A 23,699-nucleotide genomic window follows, 5' to 3' on the forward strand; every position below is an offset into this window, starting at 1 on the left:
ATCATCACTAATGAAGAAAAAAATACCCTGGAAAGAGTTTAATTGATAATGTACCCACCTTCATGCTTGCCATCAAAAATGTAACTACAGTAAAATATGCTCAGATCAAAACTTCAGCTCCAATATCCTCAAACTTTGAACAAATTCAAATCCAGAATCTGCAGCTTCTTTTCATGGGCCTTTTGCAGAAAATTTAGGGTTGCTAATTTTCGTTGTATGTATTCCTGGAGATTTCATTACATGACATAATCTTTAATTAAAGATTAATCTTTAATTCCTGGAGATTCCAGGCCAATGCTGGAGGCTTGGCAACCCTGAGACATACCAGTCTCATGTGAGAGCTTTGTTCTTATTTTGGGAAGCTGCTTGTACAGCGCTTCTAGTGAGCAAGGAAACTACTCCACAATGCAATCCACAACTGCACGATGTAATGCAAAAGTGTTTCATCATTCCCTTCTGAAACCCCTGCAGGCTGGCTACTTCTCACATAGCAGGAGAAAATGGCATGTTGGAGTGAGAGTCAGAGCAAAGGGCCAACTCTGCATGTTTCCATTCACAAGCTGGCTATTATGGAACCTTTGAGAGTCCATCATTTACTTCATTCTCAGACTATTTGAATGTACTTCAAAATTCATAGCACAACTCTACCAGAATTGCCAGGATTTATCTGGTTTGATATCAAGCCATGTAAAACCACTGAATCTGATATGATTTCCATGCAAAATAACAAAAAACCTGGGCCAGGTTCACTTGAAATTCAGATGTGATTTGCCAGAAGATTAAAATATCTGGTTCAAGTTTTGTCTTTATAAAAAACATGCCAGGTAAAGCCAGTTTCACGTGTTCTGGTTTGTTTCAGGTTTTGTAAGAAAGGTCTTTCTCTTCTTTAAGTCAAAATCTGCTCTTTTCTGTAATGATGTCTGAGTTCAACGGATCTCACTTGCTGTAGAAGTTCTTAGAATATCAAGTTTATTGTAACTAAGGCTGTAGGTTTAACTTGTACAACCACTGTCTTGAAACCAAGAACTGTGCTCTGGAGGAAATCCTTTCTCTGCTAAGATACAACATAAGTAGGCACAGTACCACTTCTTCCTCTGTGGTCTTTTAATCATCAGCTACCCTGCTGCTTATATGAAATGTCTGCTTTTTAAATAACTTTTAAGAATAGGTTAGAAATTGAGGAACCACTCTTTCCTTCTAGACTTCAGTAATCTGTCACACAGCCAAACTGGGTGCTAGTATTTTTCCTTAGAGTGCAGGTGAACGTGACTGGATACCATATATTTTAGATCAATATCTGTGTAATCTGTGTTTGGTGATAAACATAATGACAACAGCAGCAAAACCCTTACCCAAAGTAAAATTAAACAGGAGTCCAAGCTTTCCCAAAGCTTGAAAGTGTTCACATTGGGTGTTTTGTTTGATCTTTGTGTGAAAATATAATTAGCTGCTAGTAAAAAAGTGCGTGCAAACGATTTAATTTTCCATGTTCTAATGAAATTATTTCCAGAGTCATCAGATAAAAAATACATTAAAGTCTCTTTGTAACAATTTATTTGTAAACTTAGGGCCAAATTCTGCAGGCTTTCTTACTCACAGGAGCATTCCCAATTACTCCAGTTTGTGGATAAATTATAGGTGCTGCTTTGGCTCCTGTAAATTTCATATAAACCATAATGGGAGAGAGATTGGACTCTTAACAGTGTGTGTGTGTTTGAAAAAAGTAGTGTCTCAGACACATATTACCTTCAGAAACAACAACCCCAACAATGTAAGCCTTTCTGTTTATTAATGTTTAATGTCACTCTGTTTCGATTGTAAGCTCTTTGGAACAGGAGCTATGTCTTTCTATATGTGTATACAGCACCTAGCACAACCCCAATCCTGACTGTGACCTTTGGGAACTACTGCAACACAACTATTAAATCATGATCAGTCATCATCATCATCATCACAGGCAAAACACAACCAATAGCGATTGTATAGTCCTTACATGTATTAAGATATCATGGTGCTGGGCATGATGCAAATCACACATTTGACAAAATGACAATCAAGTTTTACTTTATATTCCAATTACACACCTGCTTCTCACTAATTTTTAATGAATCAGCAACAGGCTTTTACCCTCCTGTCTGCTTTTCAAATGACCAAAGAATAATAATAAAAGCAACTGTCCAAATTTGGGGGAAATTATTTTGTTTACAATAGTAGCCAACCCTATTTCAATGTCCCCCTTGGTTTAAAGCCACAGGGGAACACAAACATAGTAGCAGTTGCACCTTCTAAACTAGAATTGAATAATGGCTAAGGAAGCAGTAATAAAGCTTTCAGCCACAGGAAAACTGTATAAAGACCAAAAATGTGTCAGCAGAAACATCACAACAGGGATCCAATCTTGCTGTTCTGAAACAAATTGCAAGGCATGCCAAAAAAATGCCACAACTTTGAATACGCAAAATCCTGCCTCCTTGGGGAACCAGGGTCAAAGCATGGCAGGGTCAAAGCACAAATAATGTTCTTCCAACTCCTATTGCTAATCTGTGTAATAGCTGATTTGTTTTAGCTGTTCCTGTGGCTTTTGAAGTGGCCTTGCTGTTATTACATCCGTTTCATTCACATGAATGGTATTGTGAACTCCTCCAAAGATGCCAGCTGTAAAAGAAACATGGTACAGAATGGAAGGAAAGGTCCCTTCCCCTCCAGAGAAAAATGTCCAGACACTGGTCTTTAGTTAGTAGCGAAAAAGAAGGACTTAATTCCATGGACTGATATTGATTGCCAGATTTAAAGTCTGAGTCTTTTAGTCACTTCTAAGCTTTGGTAGTAGTCTCCCCCTCCCCACCCCCCGCCAAGGGTAAGGTGGGGGGAAAGAGAGAGAAAAAGTTTCAGACTGTTAAGCTAATTGTAAATTTTACAACGTTGCTTTTATTGCAGTAGCCTTTTGTTAATGCAGTCCTTGGATTTGCTTTGAAAAACTTTTTAATGGTATAGTTTTTGTATCTGGCTTGAAAATAAACACTGAGTGGAAATGCCTTGTGTTTCTGCTGGATGAAAGATTGAATAACAAGAGTAAGAAGTCCAAAACTATATTCTCTGCCCCAGTATGGAACTACATTTATTTTGAGCTCAGATGAAGTTGTGAGCTGGAATAAAATGTCCTTGTACTCTCTTTATAATAATTTTGTTGGAATATGTTTCTGGATTGATAGGAAGCTGTAGACAGTACAAGTATCCAACAAATTAAAAAGGAGCATATTGTCATTTGCTTTATGGCATACTAAAGCAAAATATTAGCCTAGGTGTAAATGAAGGCACAAATATCTTAGAAGCTGTTCTGATAGAACAGTCGAGGACTGGTTAGACTATGCTGCTGACAATCCAAGATTTTTTACAGAAAGCAATTTAAACAGCCCAGCAACAAGCAGAGATGCATCCTAGCTGCAAATTTTAACTTTGGATCCAGATCCAGGTTTCCTATGGGATATGCATATTTAATGGTTTAGTTCAGAGTCTTATTTATTCAAAAGTGCATTAAAGGAACTTTTGATCTAAGTTTTTTTGGTAAACTAGTATGAGAGAACCCAGAAGCAAGCACTGAATAATAAGACTAGATAAAATTGGATTAATTTATCTGGTACAGGTGACCTATGTATATAATGTTGTATGTTGTTTACATTTTTCAGTCACATTGGGGTAACAGATGAGCTTTATTAATCACAGATCCCATTTTTTTAAACAAAAATAATTTTCCATTCAAAATTAATGCTGTGTGAAGTCATTCATGAATGATCTAATGTGTCCAATTCCATTTTTACATCCACTTTTACAAGTTAATTTTATGTATTTACAGGCAGTTTGAGAACAGAGGTGCATTAAACTGAATCTTCAAGTTTCATATAGCTCCTTGTTTTCCAGGAAGTGCCAGTGTACTGATCCCATGAAAAACTGTAGCTGAAAAAGTAAATACAGTAAATGCATTCCTTGGCTGTTTTCTCTCCTCTAAACCTAGCAAGTAATGATGAGATTGGGAGACAACATAAAATGTTGTTCTATACATTTAATACCTTAAACACAGAAGCCACCACTGCATGCACAAACAAATCTCCTGTACTACCTCATATCCTTTGTGCTTGATCCACAGAGTATGATTTTAAAAATACACAAGCACATGGACCAAGGTGACCGAATCCTGAGTCTTCAATTTGTTTATGTGGTAGGGAAATGTGGTTGCCCTTTCCCCCACACTGCCAGAAATAGTTTACTTAAAGTTAATTTGTGTGTATGTTATATTCCTCTCCCTGAAGAACAAGCAGCTAAACAGGAGTGCTTAAAAATTCTGAGTGCATTGAATGACTGGCATGTCTAACCACGGATGAAAATGAAAACTGGCCTTCTGCCTGAGTTTCCTACTAATTAGCTGACAACATAAAGATGAGGATGATGTTCTGTCCCAGAGTTCTTCATCCATTTCTGCACAGTCTGCTGCACCCCATGCTGTCTTTGGGAAGACGTTGCACGACTGTCCAGCAATTAAAATTCAGTTGTCCAGTCTGGGATTTTTGTTCCCTTCCTAGGCAGAGTATTTCTTAACCTGATAGACCCTAAATAAGGCCATGACAGAGTGCAGAGGTCCTACCTGAGCACCAGCAGACAAAGAGTGAACTGCTAGCCCAGATCAACCACACCTGTGAAGAAGGAGGTAATGAAGCAGAGCTGTGGTACCTGAAGGCCAGATTAGAAATTTAGAGGAAAACCAGGGAACTCTGTTAAAAGAAAAATCCTTCCATTGGTAGTGAGAAGGGAAAAGAATCTCTGAGATAGATTTCTATGCTTTGTAGCTAAAGAGCTGGGTTGGAGTCTGACCTGTTGTGGTCCGCCCCCCCTCCCCCACCCTGCCCTGTTTACTTTCTTCTCTAGCAGAATTTTTTGTTTGTTGCAACCAGAGAACTCTCAAACCTGAGAATAAAGCCACAGAAGAATTATTTTAGTAGATGATTTGCTTCATCGCTATTAGACAAGCAGGTCCATTCCTCAGATTAACAAAGGTTTAACGTAAAGTTAAGCATAGGCAACATGTTTGGGGTTTTTTACAGAAAATCATAAATGGATGCATAATTCTGTTTAATGTTACTTTTCTTACAGAAAGTAGGAGAAGCCAAACCAGTCAATGTATAATAATAAAGATTTTTTCTGCTGTATTTTATGACACAGCCCCCCCCCATGTAAATGCATATATACACCCATCCTTTGAGAGACTCCTCCTTTCCCCCTTTTTAGTTAACCTCTTTGGTTTTTTGTAGCCAGTGAAGCTCTTTCAGAAGCCTGTTCTCAATTCTCTAAGAGTATTGGCTGGATAGATAACTTGAGTGATAAAAGTTTCTCTCACCAGTTCCTCCAACTAGATAGTTGCTGATTTCCTTTGAATGATGTCAACTAAAAGGTGTATACAACAGACACTTACCTTTAAGACCAGCTTTTCTCTATTTAAAAGTTTCCACTTTCCAGCTGATGAAAGATCTCTGTGAGCTTAAAAACCATTCTCTTCTGCTCTGTTTTATATTTACTCAAAGTTTTGTACTGTACCTCTGACCACCGTGGCACCACAGTGCCTGCTGTGTTCTTTTAAAATCTGTCTTTAGCAGATCCAGTTCAAAAGAGGAAAACTTTGACGGGTAGATCTTAGAGTGAAATCCTAAGAATCTGCTACATACGTTATGTGCAATTGTATCTTTGCTTTAAAGACAATTCATTATATTACTTCCTAATATTGATACAATGATTGTCCATATACAAAAGCATATTTCTCTTACATGTGATTAGTCTCCAGCACTTTTTTGTAGCACAGACTAATGTGCCTCAGCGGGGGATCACTCAGCCTCTCTCATCTCATCCACAGTGCAATGAATTAATTGCATTACCATTCCATTGTGGGCCTCGGAAGCTCATGGCATATGAATGTTTGAAGTTTGAAAATGGCCTGTTCATTTCTAATACTTTTGTTTCTTTCTTGTTGCGATTGGTGAATTTTTTACCTATCAGTTGCTAATTAGTATTTTTGCTTTTGAGAGTGATTCAAGACATTGTTTTGCCTTGCAATTGGCTTTCCATACAACTGTATGTGGATAGAGTTATTGATGAGTAGTGATTTTTCTTTTGAATATCTTATCTTGGACATCTTCATCAGAAGATTCTCCCTCTTCTGGGCACTTATAGCTGTGATCTGCCTGTCCTTCATCCTACTTATGTGACTGGTACTACCCAATTTGGAGAGCCACTTGTTCTTATTATGCTGTGAGCCTGACCCAGAGGTCCTTGATCTTGCTGGGAATCTACTGATTTCAGTGGGCTTTGGCTGTGGTTTTATGACATGAGCATAAAATTAAGAGACGAGCTATCACCATTTTAAATTATTGCTCAAGTGAACTAGGTCAATTAGGAGTGTCCAAGAGAGGGTCTAAAATATTCTAGAAAGAGAAGGTAAATTGTTTTCATTTTCTTTTCTGTTCCATTATATCGTTTAGGCCTAATCACTAACCTAAATCATGTTCTATCTCTGATGCCCTCGTCCTGCAATGAGCTCTGCACTGCCAGTACTCTCTGAATTTGGCCCATAAGCTTAATTACACTTTAATAACCTGCTGTCTGAAACCATGATTGCACTGTTGGTTTAAGAGTATTATACAAATTGTACACTTTGTTTAGGAGAGGATTTAGGTGCCGGGGGCGGTGGGGGGGGGAACTGTTAAGTCACAACTATAATGAGCTGTTTGGAAAAATTGCTGCAGGATTGCATATACTACTTGAAAGTCAATGGGCCCCTGGGAAAATTCACCTAGTGTAGGAGCAGGGACTGCTCCAACCCCCAAGTGCAGCCAAAAATGTCGGAGGCCCAAAGGTGGCATAAAGCTACCTTTGCTTTCCCCCACCCCCTCTCCTTTTCTAGTGGGTTGTGCCTACTGATCACTGCAACGTGGAATCTGACTCAGTGGGAATTTCACCTCTGAATTTAGTGACAGCAGAATCAAGCCTTATGACATTTTCTCTACAGTCAGTTGTCTCATTGAGTACTACACAAAAAACCAGGGACCAAATAAGAGCGCTGCACTGTTATTGCCATATCTATATGTTTGGGGCCAATTCTGATCTCAGGAATGCTTGCTCAACTACTAGTGGCTGAAACTGATCCTGCAAATGGTTCAACACATGGACCCTTGCACCTGCATGGAGTCATTTCTATAGGATCAGGGCCCAATGGAAGTTGAGTTTGTGTATATCTAAGGGTAAAATCTGGCTCTTGTTTTCTCAGTGAGTGTCGTTGTAGATCTAGCTAGCGAGCAGAGTTTGTTTGCAAAACTCATGTAGTACAGATATCCTAGTGCACAATATTTTTAATTTAGCAGAATAGTTAAATTAGTAAATGAAACAAGATATACTATCTACTTCAGTATCTAAAGTTTATTAAATTGAACCAGCCTTCTTTACTTTATCAATTTCCTGTAAATGTATGTAATTTTTTCTTCAATATTGTAGTGTTCCTTTTCAAACTTATTCCTTCTGTTAGATAGTGAAAAATCTGTGGGATCAAATTAATTTAGGGTGACCGATCGTGTGTCCCATGTTGGCTGGAACAGTCCCTTTTTTAAGCCCTGTCCCTGCCGTCCAGAGTTTTTTGGAAAAAGTGGGCATTTGTCCCATTTGCTCTTTCCAGCTTGCTCAGTTGGCAAGAGCAAATGGGACAAATGCCCACTTTTGTCAAAAAAGGTGGAGTGTAGAGGAACGTGCAGGGGACAGGCCGAGATCGAGCGAGCAGTTATGCTAGCCCCAGCCTCATGCTGGGGGCAGACAGGGCTCAAGCGAGCAACGATGCTAGCCCCAGCTTCGTGCGGGGGGGGGCAGGCAGAGCTCGGACAAGCAGCTCAGGCCAGCCCCATGCACGGGGGGCTGGAGAAGGGGATGGCTCGGGCTAGCCCCCTGTGGTGTCCCATTTTTCCACTGGGGAAATATGATCATACTAAACGCATTGCCTCTTGTAAGGGGCATAACTCCTCTGAAGGCCACGGAGTTGCATCTGCTTACACCAAATGGTGAGTTGTGTCCTGGTCTGTGTGCTTCTTTTCCCTTTTGTAGCTCAGAACAATGCCCTGTTCTAGGGGCCTAATCACCCCACAACCTGTATAATTTAGAGACATGTTATCCCCTCATCTAGAGTGACATCTGTTTTTGGAAAACATTTAGCCATAGTCTGCCAGCAGATGAATGCTGCTACAACTTTCATTAATGTCAATGAGACTCGTGTGGTATGCTTCACAGGGCAGAATCTGGCCCATTCTCTTCAAAGGAAAATCCTGGGTTCAGTAAAACTGAGACTTACTTCATGCTGTGAGAGACACATGATCAGAGATTACTTGTAGTGGGAGATGAACTGGAAGAAAATCGACTTGGTATACAGTTTTTGTTCTCTTTTTAAAAGTCGCCCATATTATCTTAAGCACACCAGACACTGGAAAATCACGGATTTCCCCTACGTGCCTTTTTACTGATGTTTTAAAAACACTTATTTCTCTATTGAATCAGCTCAAGAATCCCTCAACATTTTGGCTTGTTAAAGCCTTGTAGAGCCAATACTGAGTAATTTCTGTGATATCTTTTCTTCCTGTTCCATAGCAGTACTTCGGCTTTTCAGGGTTGCTTTTGCTCTGGCTGTAAACATTGTTGTTTTTAGAGTCCAGCAAAGTCTCGGTCACACTTGACAAGGACCCTGAATTAACAGCTGCTTCACAGGCAGCTGGGGACTGGAAAAGAGAGAGGAGAAGATGCAGATTGAACAGGGAAGCCCCATCTTGTTGGATCTGATAAGCCTGATTATCAGATGGCTGAAGAACCCAATAATGCTCACTAGCATTAGAGGAAGGAGTGCTGGGGAGAGAAGAACCTTCTCAGTTCACCACATCATGATGTTTCCCTAACCCCATGCAGGTTGTCCCATGTAACAAAGAACTTTTCTGATTCTCCTCCAATGGGAGACTGGACTACCTAATTTCCTTTAAACTTGAGACCTGTTCCAAAGCAATAATGCTGTCTGAAGTGAAGCCAGATCCTCCTTTACCACACTTAAATATAACCCTACCCCAAGGAAAGCCTTCTATAACCTGAAAAAGGAGAAGAGCCAGAACCTGCATGAAGTCCACTGGGGACTATGCTATTTCCAGTCTGTTTGACTTGGAAGAGGCTCAGATACTATAGTGATGGGTGGCAGCACAAAACTGTAACATAGATAATGTAAACTGAAACACTGATGATCAGGTTCATTGCTGATATAACTCCATTAACTTCAGAAAAATTACACCAGGGATGAATGTGGTGTGAGGGAGATTAAAGGCCTGATTTTCAGAGGTGCTGAACACTTGTAGCTCCCACTGATTTCATTTGGAGTGGTGAGCGCTCAGCATCTTTTGAAAATCCAATTCTGAGCTCAGCATCATTCAGTGAGTCAGTTGCAGAGCTGGGAATAGACTCATGGACTCCCAATATCCTGCTTTTACCACTAGACACTCTGGACTCTAGTGGATCCTGCTAAATATCCCATCCCGTGGTCATGTGACAATATTTTCTTTATTTCTCTAAAGAAGTTATTGTGGGGAAGATTTTCAAAAGTGCAAATGGCAATTAAGTGCCTCACTCCCATTGACTTTCAGTGGGAGTTAGGCACGTAATTGCCACCTGCACCTTTGAGAATCATGCCCCGTGTTCCCAAGGTAAAATATGTAAATAACCAGCTTCAAAACAAAAACAAAAATTACTCAATCATTATTATGTATTTTTTTTATTTATTTCCTGAGCCTCATAGAATATTTACCAGGAGGTTATTAAAGAAAGTTAATGCAATGAATCTGATTAGTGGATTGTTAACTCAATGGGTTTGATTGGCTGACTGTACTATCAATCACCTTGGGATTTTCAAAAGCGCTTGGCATTGACCTATCTCTGCTCTCATTGAAATCAATCAGTGAGTACTTTAGAAAATCTCACTCTTATACATTCAACTGATACTCTTATTAAGACTACAATGTTCTGGACTGGTGTTTTTGTTTCCAGGTGCTAATGACAGCACACTGTGTTATTGATCTGAGCATAGGATTTTATTGTTCGGTAGGTGGAGTCCTGTCTTATTGCTTTTTTTGGTCCATGAGTAGCTCATTAAAAATGTTTTCCCTCTGTGGTGGTCCCTCTCTGTTCTCTTGCTCTATAGTAGTTACTTTGCAGGACGGAATTTGCAGACTATTATTAAATATTGCTACTCATGTTCCAATTACACTTGATTTTGGGTCAAATTCTTCTTACCAGTTTATATTTAGTTTCTCAGTTCCAAGAATTTAGCTTAGATAGCACTATATCTATTGATGGGCGAATGAACAGAATCCTGAGAATACAGCACTGTAAACGTTTTATGAACAATTCAGTGAAGGCTAACACTTGTTACAAAGCAAGAGGAGAGCAGGAAATAATCAAAATATGATTCCAAACATTAGAGTACATCATTAAGCTGCTTAAACTCTAGGAAAAATATTTGATTATCTTATTTGAACCTCAGATATTCATAAATGTAGAGTTGAAATTAACCAGTGTGCCCTTAACATTTGTTGTCGGTTGGTTTTGAATTGTGGACAACTACTGCACTACATTTAAGTTTTTCTGTTTTAATTAAAGGCATTCATCAGCAGAAATAAGGAAGCAATTTACCCTCCAACCGAGTGTTGGACAGTTTTGTCTACGAAGTATAAGCGCCTCTGGCTCTATTCAGCTGGTAAGTACAGAGATTAGTTTTTTATGTATAGTTTTTCCATCTATATTGATTTATGTTTTTCGGCTGAGGTAACTGAACTCTTCTTGGGGGCTGATCTTGCTTTCTGCTGCCCTCTGCATAAGGCTGTAATAGAACTACTGCAATGTGAGCTGAGGCACCTGTTTGTTTGGAACGATTGTCGGTGGTGCCCAGGGCCTGAGATCGAGTAGTATAAATCAAAGGAAATAAATGACTGTGCAGATTGTGGCTTTTTGCTGGAATTGTTTGAGCCCTGCCCTGTAAGCACATATAGGCACAGAGGTGCGTGTGCTGTGTGCTGACCGCAGGTGCTCTGCAAAGACGGGTGCGTGCCCAGAATAAAAAGGGGCATTACGTGACCCATATGCCATGGCTCAGTGGATGACTTCCTACACCTTCATAGCATGAAGCATTTGGCACTTATTGGAAACAGGACTGTGCATTAGTTGGACCGCTAGGTAACAAATTTTGTCAACGTACTTCAGTTTCAGTGCTTTTTTTCTCTTGTGATTGTCTGTGAATAGGTGACCATTTTCTTGTATTTATTCCTTATTGTAAATTATTTGACAAACAACAGCAGTTAACCTAATGTAGGCTGATTGTCAGCACTGGGTTTGGTTGTGTTTTGGATGCACTGAGGTAACTGAATTACTCCAGCCTAGGTTTCAAATACTTAGCCATAGACAGCAAAGAGACAGGACTGGATGTTTAGCTTTATACTATTCCATGTTAGAGCCTTTTCAGGAAGGTCTTCAATGCCAAATACTTAACAAGGCAATGCCTTCCAGATTTGACTTCTTCCTACATGTGCTAACAACTGACGGGCCAAATTCTGGCCAGCTCTCCACAATGGGGGTCAGACCTGGAGGCCAAAAGGTATCTCATCTCATGCTCCTATGCAGGGACTGTCCAGAATCTTGAAGGGCAATGTGATCCCTGCTACCCGCAAGTGTGTTAGGTGCTTGAATGGGGAAGGGGTTAAGAGGGACCGTGGCTCCTCCCCCTCCCCCATGCCAGTCAGCGAAGCTGCTTGGACAGGGAAGGGGTAGTATGCCACACCTTTTTCAAAGGTGGTGCAATAGGTGTGTTGGTGTGCACTGCTTGAAAGTCACTGGCCTAGTTCTGCTTGAGTCAGGTGCTGCATAGCCCCCTCAGCATCTTCTCCAACCTGCTGGATGTCACATAGGGAGGAATGTAGCCCCTGTTTATTGTAACAAGAGGAAATGTATTCCCATTAAATTCACAATCTTTTTAAAGGCCCGTCAAAAGCAGGGGAGATTTGGGAGTATCTCATGCTGTGAAATAAAACCAGAATGGGATTTTGACTCTTTTCTGAGTAGTAGTAGGAGCAGGCAGAGTATTTGTGCCCCAGCGATTGAGAAAACTGGAAATATTGTAAGCATTCACTTCCTGTGTGTCAGGGCTTACCACTAGCGTTTTGCTCGCTTCCTCAGTTTGAAATGCTGTGGTGAGGGCAGGGTTTTCTTTCTTCTTTTGCTCTCAGAAACCTGCTTCTGCTGTTAGGAAATTTAGTAACATTACATTTCACTTCCTGTAGCCGCCATTTTGTGAGCTGTCACAACTTACATGCCTCTAATCCATCATCTAAAAAGGTATGTCTGCTATAGTGATTTATGGCTATTTCTGTAAGATGCTTAAATTGCTCTTCATTGGATAGAGTGTGCTGTGTGTGTGTGTGTGGGGGGGGAGTACAACAGTGTATCATAAGATACAATGATAACTTTTCTTTTGAAAATCTGCATTTTTTTCTGTTAGTCTATTATGTTCCATCTCTATTTAGCTTTATTCTTTTCATCCCTTTTAAAATTCTTATCTAGAAAATGTGCAAAACTGCAAAAGTTAAGAGCACATAATTCAAATGATAAAGATTATTATTGCCACCTAAACTAGACAAGTTAGAAGCCAAAATAAAATGCGATTGATTTGATTGATGAAAGTGGGTGGTGTGATGTTGGAAAGTAAATACAATGGTTGATTTTAAAACTGGATTTTAATAAGCAACATCGTTTTGTTTGCAAAACACTATGTCTTCAGCAAAAAGAAAAAGATTATAGATATACTTATATGCATTTAAATTACCTCATTTTTTAAAATATTTTGTAAACTAATACTATGGAACATTATATAACAATATCTGCAGGTATATGTCTTACTACTAGGGCTGTCAAATGATTTAAAAATTAATTGTGAGATTAAAACAATTAATCATGACTAATCCAGTTTTAATCGCACTGTTAACAATAATAGAATACAAATAAAATTTATTATAAATATTTTTGGATTTTTTTCTACATTTTCAAATATATTGACTTCAGTTACAATGCAGAATACAAAGTGTACAGTGCTCACTTTGTTATTTTTTATTACAAATATTTGCACTGTAAAAAAAGATAAACAAAAGATAGTGCAATCTACAAGTCAAAGCATGAAGGAGCATATAAATGTTTAGCATATCTGGCATGTTAATGCCTTGTGACATGAGCTACAACTGTGCCATGCAGTGCTTTTTCTCGCTTTCAGGTGACATTGTAAATAAGCAGTGGGCAGCATTATCTCCCATAAATGTAAACAGACTCGTTTGTCTGAACAAGAAGTAGGACTGAGTGGACTTGTCGGCTCTAAAGCAGTGGTTCTCAAACTTTTGTACTGGTGACCCCTTTCATATAGTAAGCCTCTGAGTGTGACCCCAGCTTATAAATTAAAAACACTTTTTTATATATTTAACATCATTATAAATGCTGGATGCAAAGCGGGTTTTGGGGTGGAGGCTGACAGCTCGTGACCCCCCCATGTAATAACCTCATGACCCCCTGTGGGGTCCCGACCCCCAGTTTGAGAACCCCTGCTCTAAAGTTTTTACATTGTTTTGTTTTTGAGTGCAGTTATGTAACAAAATAGTTCTCCATTTGTAAATCGCACTTTCACGATAAAGAGATTGCACTACAAAAATGGTCTGAGGTGAAGTGAAAAATGCTGTTTCTTTTGTCTATCTTTTTTACAATACAAATATTGGTAATCAAAAATAATAATATAAAGTGAGCACTGTACACTTTGTATTCTGTGTTGTAACTGAAACCAATAAATTTTAAGATGTCAAAAAACACCCAAAAATATTTATAATAAATTCTATTATTGTTTAACAGTGTGATTAAAACTGCCATTAGTCACGATTAATTTTTTTAATCGAGTTAATTTGTTTTGAGTTAATCACTTGAGTTAACTGCAATTAATTGACAGCCCTAATTACTACATAATGCTTTAACTAGCGATTGTTCTCTAGGACTTAGAGGATATTTTTGAGGATATTTTGACTGCAGTGCCAGAAACTGCCTGAACTTAGTGACTATGGAGCATCATGTGTAGATGCTGTGTTTCCTACTGTCCCACTGAGACAAAATTACTGAGTCTGTGGATGCAATGAGATTGATTACAGAGGATCTAGAGAGATGGCGTGAAATTCTGGCCACATTGAAGTCAATGGAAGTTTTTGTTATTTGCTCCAATTGGTCCAGGATTTCATGCATTGTGGCTTGTGTTTTGTCAAAAATCAACTTGTTCATGGTTTATCGTCCCCTTTAAAGAACTTGATTGGCCCAACAAGCTAGTAGTGAGAAGACAACTGGGAGAGATGGATATATACTTCAATAATAGCAATCCAAAGGACAAGCTCAAGTCCACATCAGTCTTGCTGAAGGTGCTTCAGCATCAGCTAGCTCTGTAGTCTTTTAAGAGCAATTGCAAACTATCCAGTGATATGATCTGACAATCCTGTAGTTGGGGATTTCCGCACACATGGAAAGCACCGTCAAATGCCCAGTGCCAACTATGTATACATGATCTGAGTTCAATATAGATGTACTTGTCCATATAACACTGGCAGCACATACAGTAAATATAATGAGAGTAGTACCCTGAACATTTCTGACAATCAGCATATGGGGAATTTTTCCTCCTGGTTCTGTAAATGATGCACCTGGGCATGGAGTTTCATGATACACTTGCTATAGATACAGGCACTTGCTACTGAAAATACCCTCAAGTTCTTAAAAGTGGAACATGACTGATGTAGAAAAGGGAAGGATAAGAATAATATGTAACAAGATGTAAACAGGACAAAGTAAGAATTAATAAAAATTTTGCTCTTTGAAATGTAAAATACCTATATCCGAATTTTCTATAAAGGGGTCTGGGAAACCCCTTTTTATAAAGCTGAATCCAAAGATCCTTACAAGTAAAAAATCCAAACCAAACAAAAAACAAAACCTGCCATTGGCCCAAAACCTGAAGTTCTTATATTTTACTCAGTTTGTACACAGTTGAAATATGTGTTACCTTCACTGAGAGTTTTGCCTCAATAAGGACTTCAGGATTTGGTCCATAGTTTTTATTTGTATGGAAGAACCTTGCATGCAAATAGAATAAATCTCAGATGGAGTAGTTAGTTGTAGTAATATTGAATATAAAGGGTGTAATGGTATAAGAAACATCAAATGCCTTATTTTTCTTAATTGCTGAATATTTTTATAATCCCCAGCTATAGGACAGTATGCATGAATTATGTGATCTATGTTTATGCCCCCTTTTTATTTTGGTACTTTCAGGAAACAGTCATTTACAATATTTGGGCTACTGTTGTGACAGAGTCCTTGTACTTGATAGTCAAGGATAGTTTAACAGGCTGATTTGATAAATATACTCCAGTGGACTCCCCATTGGTACACAAGTTATTCTAATCCTGTAATTATCTTTCATGGGTCACACTGTACTTAGGTTTCCTCAGAGCTCACGGGAAAGGAAAGATAGATTATCTTAAACTGTGTCTTTTAACTCACTTCATTACTTATAATGGAAACCTATAATAGGGTATAAATAGTCTTTGAATATGACTGGACAGTGGTTCATTGTCTTCATACAAGCAGCTTATTTTGTATTAGTTACACAGTAAGGAAAAAGAAATAGCAGTACCCTCTACGTTTGCAATAACTTGTACATTTATATAAAAGAAAGTTATATAACATTCTAAGTGACGTTGTTCTAAGATGCTGTTTCATAGTCTCTTTTCCATTCTGCAGTAGGAAATTCTGTCACTATTGTTGTGACTATGCAAGTAAAAGAACAAGCCAGTTGATAGTGTGTGCCATTGGAAGAGTTCACATGTTTTGAAACTTTGTTCTGAAGAGGATGTACCACCTCAGAATGGCTAATGAGGCGTGACTAAACATCCTTTGGCTTTATTAAGTTGCAGCATAATATACTGCAGAAGTGGCAGATGCTTGAGGTTTCTGATGATGGAGACAGCTGTTCCAGGTCTTTCTAAAGATTTACTGTGGTGACAGTAGGAAAATATCATAAAAATAAAAGTCATCTGTTCTAGGGAGAGGTGGGAAAACAACCCTGTGTTTATATTTTGGATGGTAATCTTATTGGAGGTCCCATGGACTTAATTTGGAGTTGAGTGCTCAGCACTTCTGACAATCAGGATCAAAGTATTTCAGACAGGAATCCAAATAGTGTGCCATTTTGATGATCTTGGCCTGGATTGTTTGGGCTGGGTGTCAGGGTCTTCAGTACCTGCCTTAGCTTCTGCTCCTGCTTCAGGGACTCAGCCATCATGGCCTGGATATTGTTGCCTTTTACTGAGGATGTTAGGTGCCCTTTGACTGCTGCCTGCATGCTGTCTGCTTCCTGACCCTGCCTCTGGGTCTCCTCATCGGCCCCTCTCCATTCCTATCTATCTCTGCTTCTGCCCCCTTTCTCACAGCTATAATGATCAGCCTGGGCTGGGAGACTGAATGATTACATGGAGTCGTGGTCCAACTGAATGGGCCTGTAGGGGGCCCCAGATGTGCTTGAACCAGCCCTCACTTCCACCAGTCAGTGAAAGTTCTGAATGAAGAGGAGCTGCAGATTTGGGCCTAAACTTCGTATGTTGTGTTTATTTTCTAATTAATTAACTTTTTGCTCTTCTGCGCCTTCCATTTTTAGACCGATCCTTCACTAACCATTTTATTCTTTGAAGAATTTTACTTGCATGCCATAAAGGAATAGAGACATGCTTTCTAGGTTTAGTAGGGGCAATAAGCTTGAGTTATTTCTTTTAAAAGCCCACATTTCTATAAGATAGCTATTTATTTCTGTTCTCTCCAGCCTCCGTTTTATGACGCAGTGGAACCAGTGGATTTTGAAGGTTTCCTGATGACACAGCTGAACAACTTAGACTCAGAAACTGTGCAAGAACTTGGTGACTTTCCTGAAGATGATTTGGACATTGTCTTTACTCCAAAAGAATGCAGGACTTTGCAGCCTTCCTTGCCTGAAGAAGGGTAAGGAGAGCTTATCTGGAATAGTGTGTGATTAAAAAGGTATTGAAAAGGATGTGTGCAGGTTCATATGTTTCCAATTCAGCAAGGCACTTATTCACTTTCCTAACATTAAGCAAGGAACAGTCCCATTGATTTCAATAGTGGTGCTCACATATTGAAGTTAGGTAAGTAGCTTGCGGAATTGGGAGTCTATGAAAATGTTTCTGCAAAGGCATGGATGACTATTGTGATCTAATTGGTGGAAGAGGGTTTCGTTTCTGAGACTGTAATTTTCTCCAATAAATGCACATGATGGGACTGCAAGGCCTCTTAACCATCCAGCTCATGATCCACAAGTTATAGAGTTTTTAACCAAGGTATTTAATCAGACAGTATCCCTTTAAAACAGTGGTTTTGAAGCTTGGTTTATTTAATTAAACTCATAGTAGAAAATGCCTGATTCAGCTCCCCCACCCCTACAGCGCACACACTTCTTGCATAATTGCTTGAGCAGATGCAGCTGCCACTGCATGAGGCTAGAGCTCTCTACGAGAGCCTAAATGTGAGAGCCACTTTCAGCCTAAACTTGTTCCCCTGAACTGTTCTCCTGTCCATGTGTTCCTCCCGTGCCTGCCTGCTGCCGATCTCTCCCCACCGCATAGAATTTTTGGGGCAATCACTCCAAGGGTCTGAACAATAGTCCACTAAAATCCAGGGGAATTTTTCCAGTGCCTTTGGATCAGGTACCAATTTGCCAAGCACTGCCACTGTGGCAGCAGAATTGCAGAAATATGTTTAAGCTATTTAGGGTAGCTCTGCTCTAAAAAAAGCCAGAAGACTTAGGGCCCCCTTCTGGAGCCCTTATGTGTGTATTACTCCTGTTGAGAGTAAGGGGGTATTTACATGCATATAAGGGCTGAAGAATCAAGCAGCTAGTGGCAAATTCTACACTCATCTACAGTCTGTATCATGCAAGTCCTACAGGTGTGGCACAGCGGGTAGGTGTCAGGAAGTGGGATGCATGCAGTCAGTCCTAGAAGTCAGAGCAGGAGTCAGGACACAAATCCAAGGGTCAGAAACTGGATGCCTCAGCCATGGGTCCCAGAACCGTGTACCTGCAGACAGGGAAGGCAGAAGTATATCTGGGTCCAAAGCTGGAATAAGGCAGGCTCTGTCTCAGTAGCAGGCCAGGGATCTGCCTTGTTGTACAGACTGCCCTCCATGCTTCAATAGTGGATCTGAACCAATCAGCGGTAATGGGGGTGCTGCCAATCAAATCTTCTGTGGGTGGCATTGCCTGTGGTGCCTAGTCTCCCAGGGATTACAGAGCATTGGTCATAGCTTTGTCTTGGCTGCCAGCTGGCAGTGTGGAAATGGTGGTCACCCTGCAGACATTGGTTCTGGTCCAGTAAATCTGTGCAGAATTTGATCCTGAGTCATTAAAATAAATCATTTTATTTTGATGGCTTCCATTGGTGTAGCTGCATTGGTAACAAAGGTCCCATTCCTGCTGCAGCAGTAGGTATGCTGGAAGCTCAGGCCAGACTAAGTGTTTTGGAGCCGGAGTGCTTGCCCAAAATGTACAGGACTTAGCAACTATGCAAGGACTCCAGGGAGATCTAATAATGCCACTTGCTAGAATTGTGAGGGAGCAGATTGTATCCTGGCTGGCCCATGTGTGACATAGCGCTCGGCTGTGTGGGGACAGTCATAATTGCTGATGTTTTAAAAAAATCCAAGAACAGTTCTAAGAAGGAGCTTATTCCATGCTGGCTTGATAGGAATTGTTGGCCGCTACAGGACAAGTAGCGGCAGGGGTTACCTGGCAGCCATCCCCTGCAAAAGGCAGTGTGGGAAAGTGTGCAGCTGGTAGTCCCCTATACAGCCTGTAAGGGTGTTGAGGTCTGTGGGTTCTCCTTCAAAAAGACAGCAACAATGAGCGTAGACCATGGGGAAAGGAAAGAGCCAGAGCTTAATTTCTCTTTCTTATAGGTAAAATTGGCCCTTTTTGTGTTTTGAATCTGGATCAAAACCAGCCCCAAAGTTCAGGGCATGTTTGGATTCAGAGTTCTAGTTGGGCCCATCTCTGTTCCTCTCCTTTCTGATATTTCAGAATTCAGAGATAAACAAAAGAGATCCAGTTTTCTTCTAAAGGGCCGATAATGACCACAGTTAAAAAAAATGAAGCAGTACACACACTTCCATTCTATTTCTTTTAAGCCTAATGGAGGGTGCATAGGAAAGGGCACACCGTTAATTCTTAATGTAGCTTGCTTTTGTTGTTAAGGTGTATTAAGAAGCTAAATGTGAACTTTAGAAAAAACACAATTTCTTTGTTGGTGTCTAAACAATTTGATCACAACCAAATTGATTAGAGAGACAAAAGAAGAACAGACCAAAAAGAACAGCTGCAGCTGGGCATCTGAGCGGCTTGGCAGTCGTTAATCTGTGTGTGTCTCTGAGCACCTTGTGGTCATATAGGGATGAACTTTAAACGGCTGGAATCAGGCACCGCGTGTTCCGTGCTCCAGATTCAATCCTGGAGCTGGGAGGTGCAGGCCAATCAGAATCCCTTTCCTCTCAACCGACTGATGGGTGCCAGAGACTCCAAGGGAGTGGGGAGGTACCTGGTGCCCTCAGCAAGTGTCTTCCTCCTTCGTTCCTGGGGCTGTCCCCCTTGGCTGCTGCCATCAAGTTCCTCCACCTGTTGGGAGTGAGTGGCATTTGTGGTCATATAGGGATGAAGCACCATGGACTCAGCATAGAACTGGGTTCTGTTTCTTGCTCGGCCACTGACTTGCTATGTGACCTTGAGCAAGTCACTAAGCCCCCCTCTTTCACTTTCACTGTCAGTAACATGGGGATAATAATACTTACATAGCTATCTACCACACAGGGGGTTTGTGAGGGTAAATTTGGTAATCTCTGGAAATAACTTTAACCATGTAAAGCACAATGGACCTGAACTGATACCCAATGAAACCATTAGGAGTCTCTCCATTGACTTTACTGGGCTTTGAATCAGATTAAATATTGAATAAGTACTAAATATTGTTAGTGGTACTCCCATACAGATGATGGGCATCCTGGAAATACCTAAGACAGCTAGAGAGAAAGACTAAAACTATGAGCAGTAGAGTGTTTTGAACTAGAAAAAATGATGCCTTGGAGAATTTTTTTAACAGGTTTTAGCAGAGTCAAAAGCTAACTGTGTCATGGGTCAACTCTAATTATGAGTTGGAATAGGTGTGCAAAACTGTTCTTCTGCAAATTGGTATAATGTTGGGTTGTTTCACTATAGATACAAGTGTGTGACATACAGATGGAACCATACCAGTTGAATTTTGGTGTGCAAGCAGTCACATCTAGATAAATTTGAAGTCGGCAACGTTCCACTACAGATCTCCCCTGTTTCACAGAAAGCTAACAATGCAAAACCAGTTCATTGTGTTGTGCCTGAGTGAAAAGCACAAAAATTCAATTGTGGAAGAAATTCTATGTTTAGTTTATTCCAGAAATTTTACAGCGGGGGAGATCTAGTTGCTTTCTGGCCTTGTGCACCGCTCAGGAAGTTCAAAGGGGCCAGAACACAACTGAGAATCTGACCCCATGGGTCAAATTCTGTCCTCATTTAAACTTGTGCAACTCCAGTCAGAAAATGGAAAAAATCTGGAGTTGCATAGGTGTCCCTAAGATCAGAATTGTCCTGGTATGTATAAGTGCCCACAAATCATGAGAGAACTCTTAAATGTTCTACAGCAGTACCTTCAATAATAGTCAGACTTGGGCAAGCTAAGGATGGATTTTCAACCTCATCTGCTTTTGTTGGGTTAAGTCATATCCACGCTAATTATTTAACATAGATTTTGTATGATCTCCTAGTATTATACATTGAGATGGCAATTAAATCCAAGCATAAAGGGCCATATGCTGCTTTTGATCCAAGTGCACAGCTGCTGTTCGTGTCAGTGGAAGTTCTATGGATATGGCTCAAGAGTAGTATTTGGCCTTGTTTGTTACTTCCTTAGAAATCAGTCAGCCAAGCCATCTTTTAAAATATAGACCATGTGCTCAAAATCACATATGATTGATCCAAGTTAAACATTTTCTTATGCAGTTGCTCTACATTTATTAATCATGAACTTAAATATAAGTATTTTCTTTCTATTTTTCCCCTCATTGTGGATAATTTTTCTTTCCTTTTGGTTTTCAGATGGAGAAAGAAATATCTAGTTTTGCAGCAAATAATGAATTACATGAAAAAGAGTGCTTAAAAATGTGTCAGAGAATACTTCCAGCGCTTCTTCCATCATATAAATCCTGGGATAGTCAATAAAATTTTGCACAGAGGGTGCTTTTTGTTTAAAAATCATTTTATATAAAATAATTCATATAATAAGATAAAGATTGTGGTGACTTGTAATAATAAACTCTTTTTTTCTGGGACAGATTAGAAGCCATTAGCACTCTGATGTTTGGAGCTCCTGCTTAGATAGATGATTAAAAATATTGCTCTGTTTCATTCTGTAGCAAAATAAAAAAACATTTTTATTTTATTTGTTTTAGATAATAGGCCCCAGTGTTAGTGAAGAGTAGCAGGGTTCTCTTTTCACTGGAAGAATGTATAGATTCATGCTGGGTAAAGTCCTTATAGACCCTATCTCCAGTACAGGGACAATAGTAACTAGCTTGAGACAAGTTCAGCTAACCAGCTTCAACAGCCATTGTGGATTTATGTGCACACAGCGGCTTTTAACATAACCCCAGCCATGTTTGGATGTTCACATCTACCATGGTAGTATCTGTACCTTGAGAAAATCTTCATAGCTGTCCCCCAGTGCCTGAGCAAGAGGTAGAGGGCCTGGAGAACACGCACACACAGTAGCACGTAAGGCAGTACACTCTGAGGTGTCCTGTAGAGAGAGCAGGGAGGACAGATCACCAGCCAAACCAATTGAAAGGATCTTACCTACACTACAAAATCAAAACCAAACAACAAAAAATGCTGTACCAGTTACAGGAAATTTATTGTTTGCTAATTTAGGGTATGTTTTCACTGGAGCTGTAACGTGTAATTTTCGGCGTAAGGAGACATACCTGCATTAGTGCTGATTGAGCTAACCTGCTAAAAATAGCCATGGAGTTGCAGTGGCATGAGTGACAGGAGGGGCTCGCTGCTCTGACTATGATCCTGTCTGAGACCTTGCGTTCATGCCTGGATACTTTCTTTTGTTTTGCAGTATTTTATGATTGCCATCAAACGTTTCATTAGTCTTGTATTCATGAGCTACCTTGAGTGGTAAATAGTTAATTCTGTTAAAACCAGAACAGCAGCAAATATTCCAGCAAGATAACACATGTAGTACAGATCAATCTTCCACTTCTCAGACATGACAATGTTTTTAAAGTATTAACATGTATTTTTTATTGTCTTTCACAGTGTTGAATTGGATCCACATGTCAGGGATTGTGTTCAGACATATATTCGGGAGTGGCTGATTGTGAATCGAAAGTAAGTTACATATTTGCAAATAAAACAGCAAATACCTTTCTGTATTTTAACATAATATGTGTTGTTATAACTAATCCCACAGAAGAGAATTTTGAATAGCTGAAGGTAATAGTGCATTTTCAGTGCGATTTTTAAATTGTTTTGTTTTGTTTGGGCAGATGCACTATAGTTAAAAATTCTTGCTGTTGCTTCGTTTTTTGATAGAAGAACAATAAATCCAGAGGGAAGTATTTCATATTAAGTGATGAATGATTTCTGTGCAATATCAATAGTGTATTTTTATACTACTCATTTTTAATTGCTACACAATAGCCATGTGACTCTATTTAAATAGATTCACATACTCCACTTTTGGGAGGAGATGTGAAACGGAGGTCCTGATCACTTGTGGTCATTAAAATTCCCATGGCACCATTCACAAAATCCTGACCAAATCCCAAACTGACTAATAACATTCTCTCTACTTAAATTCTGTCTTCCTTCTAAATATGATAAGGTACTCTTCATTTCCTGTCCTAAACTGTATGTGGTGTTGCAGTGTGCTGTTAGACCATTTTTCTGTGTCATCCCCAGGATGTTCGTAATTCACTGGTGGATGAAGGGAATCCCTGTTCAGAGTTTACATGTGATTTAAGTTTGTGAAGTGCTTTGGGATCTGTCAGGGTAAAGATCTCTAGATAAATGTCATTTTTATCATTATAAATAAGATGGGATAAGGAAGTAAAAATGTGTATTTCCATTGAGTTCAAAGGTATAAACACAAACTTAAATGTTTATATAAGACAACTAATCACGGGGTCTGATTGCAACTTGTGTGGAGATATCTAAACTAGTTTTAATCTAGCTGGTTGGGTACTGGACTGGAGCAGTCAAGCTGCAAGGGCATGGCTTTAATGTTTACTAGCTGCCCAAGTAATTACCAGGGTTCCAGCCATGCTTCTACAGCCTGTGCTGAAGCTGGTGCTCTGCTCTGGCGTGTGAGCTAGCTAGACTGTTCAGGTACGTCTACATGAGCTGCAATCAAATTCTGTGATTGCCA

The 23,699-nt window shown here is 39.7% G+C and overlaps 1 protein-coding gene across 1 annotated transcript in view; it reads left to right on the top strand.

Annotated features, from left to right (window-relative positions):
• Nucleotides 1-23,699, top strand: part of DOCK8 (dedicator of cytokinesis 8) — a 131,905-nt gene that overhangs the window by 8,636 nt on the left and 99,570 nt on the right. Inside the window, exons 2-4 of the mRNA XM_074953288.1 lie at nt 10,711-10,807; nt 16,994-17,169; nt 22,589-22,660. Coding sequence (XP_074809389.1) covers nt 10,711-10,807; nt 16,994-17,169; nt 22,589-22,660 — 345 coding nt within the window. The remainder of the gene's footprint in view (nt 1-10,710; nt 10,808-16,993; nt 17,170-22,588; nt 22,661-23,699) is intronic.

The sequence above is a fragment of the Natator depressus genome, chromosome 5 (genome assembly GCF_965152275.1).
Source record: "Natator depressus isolate rNatDep1 chromosome 5, rNatDep2.hap1, whole genome shotgun sequence".
NCBI lineage: Eukaryota > Metazoa > Chordata > Testudines > Cheloniidae > Natator > Natator depressus.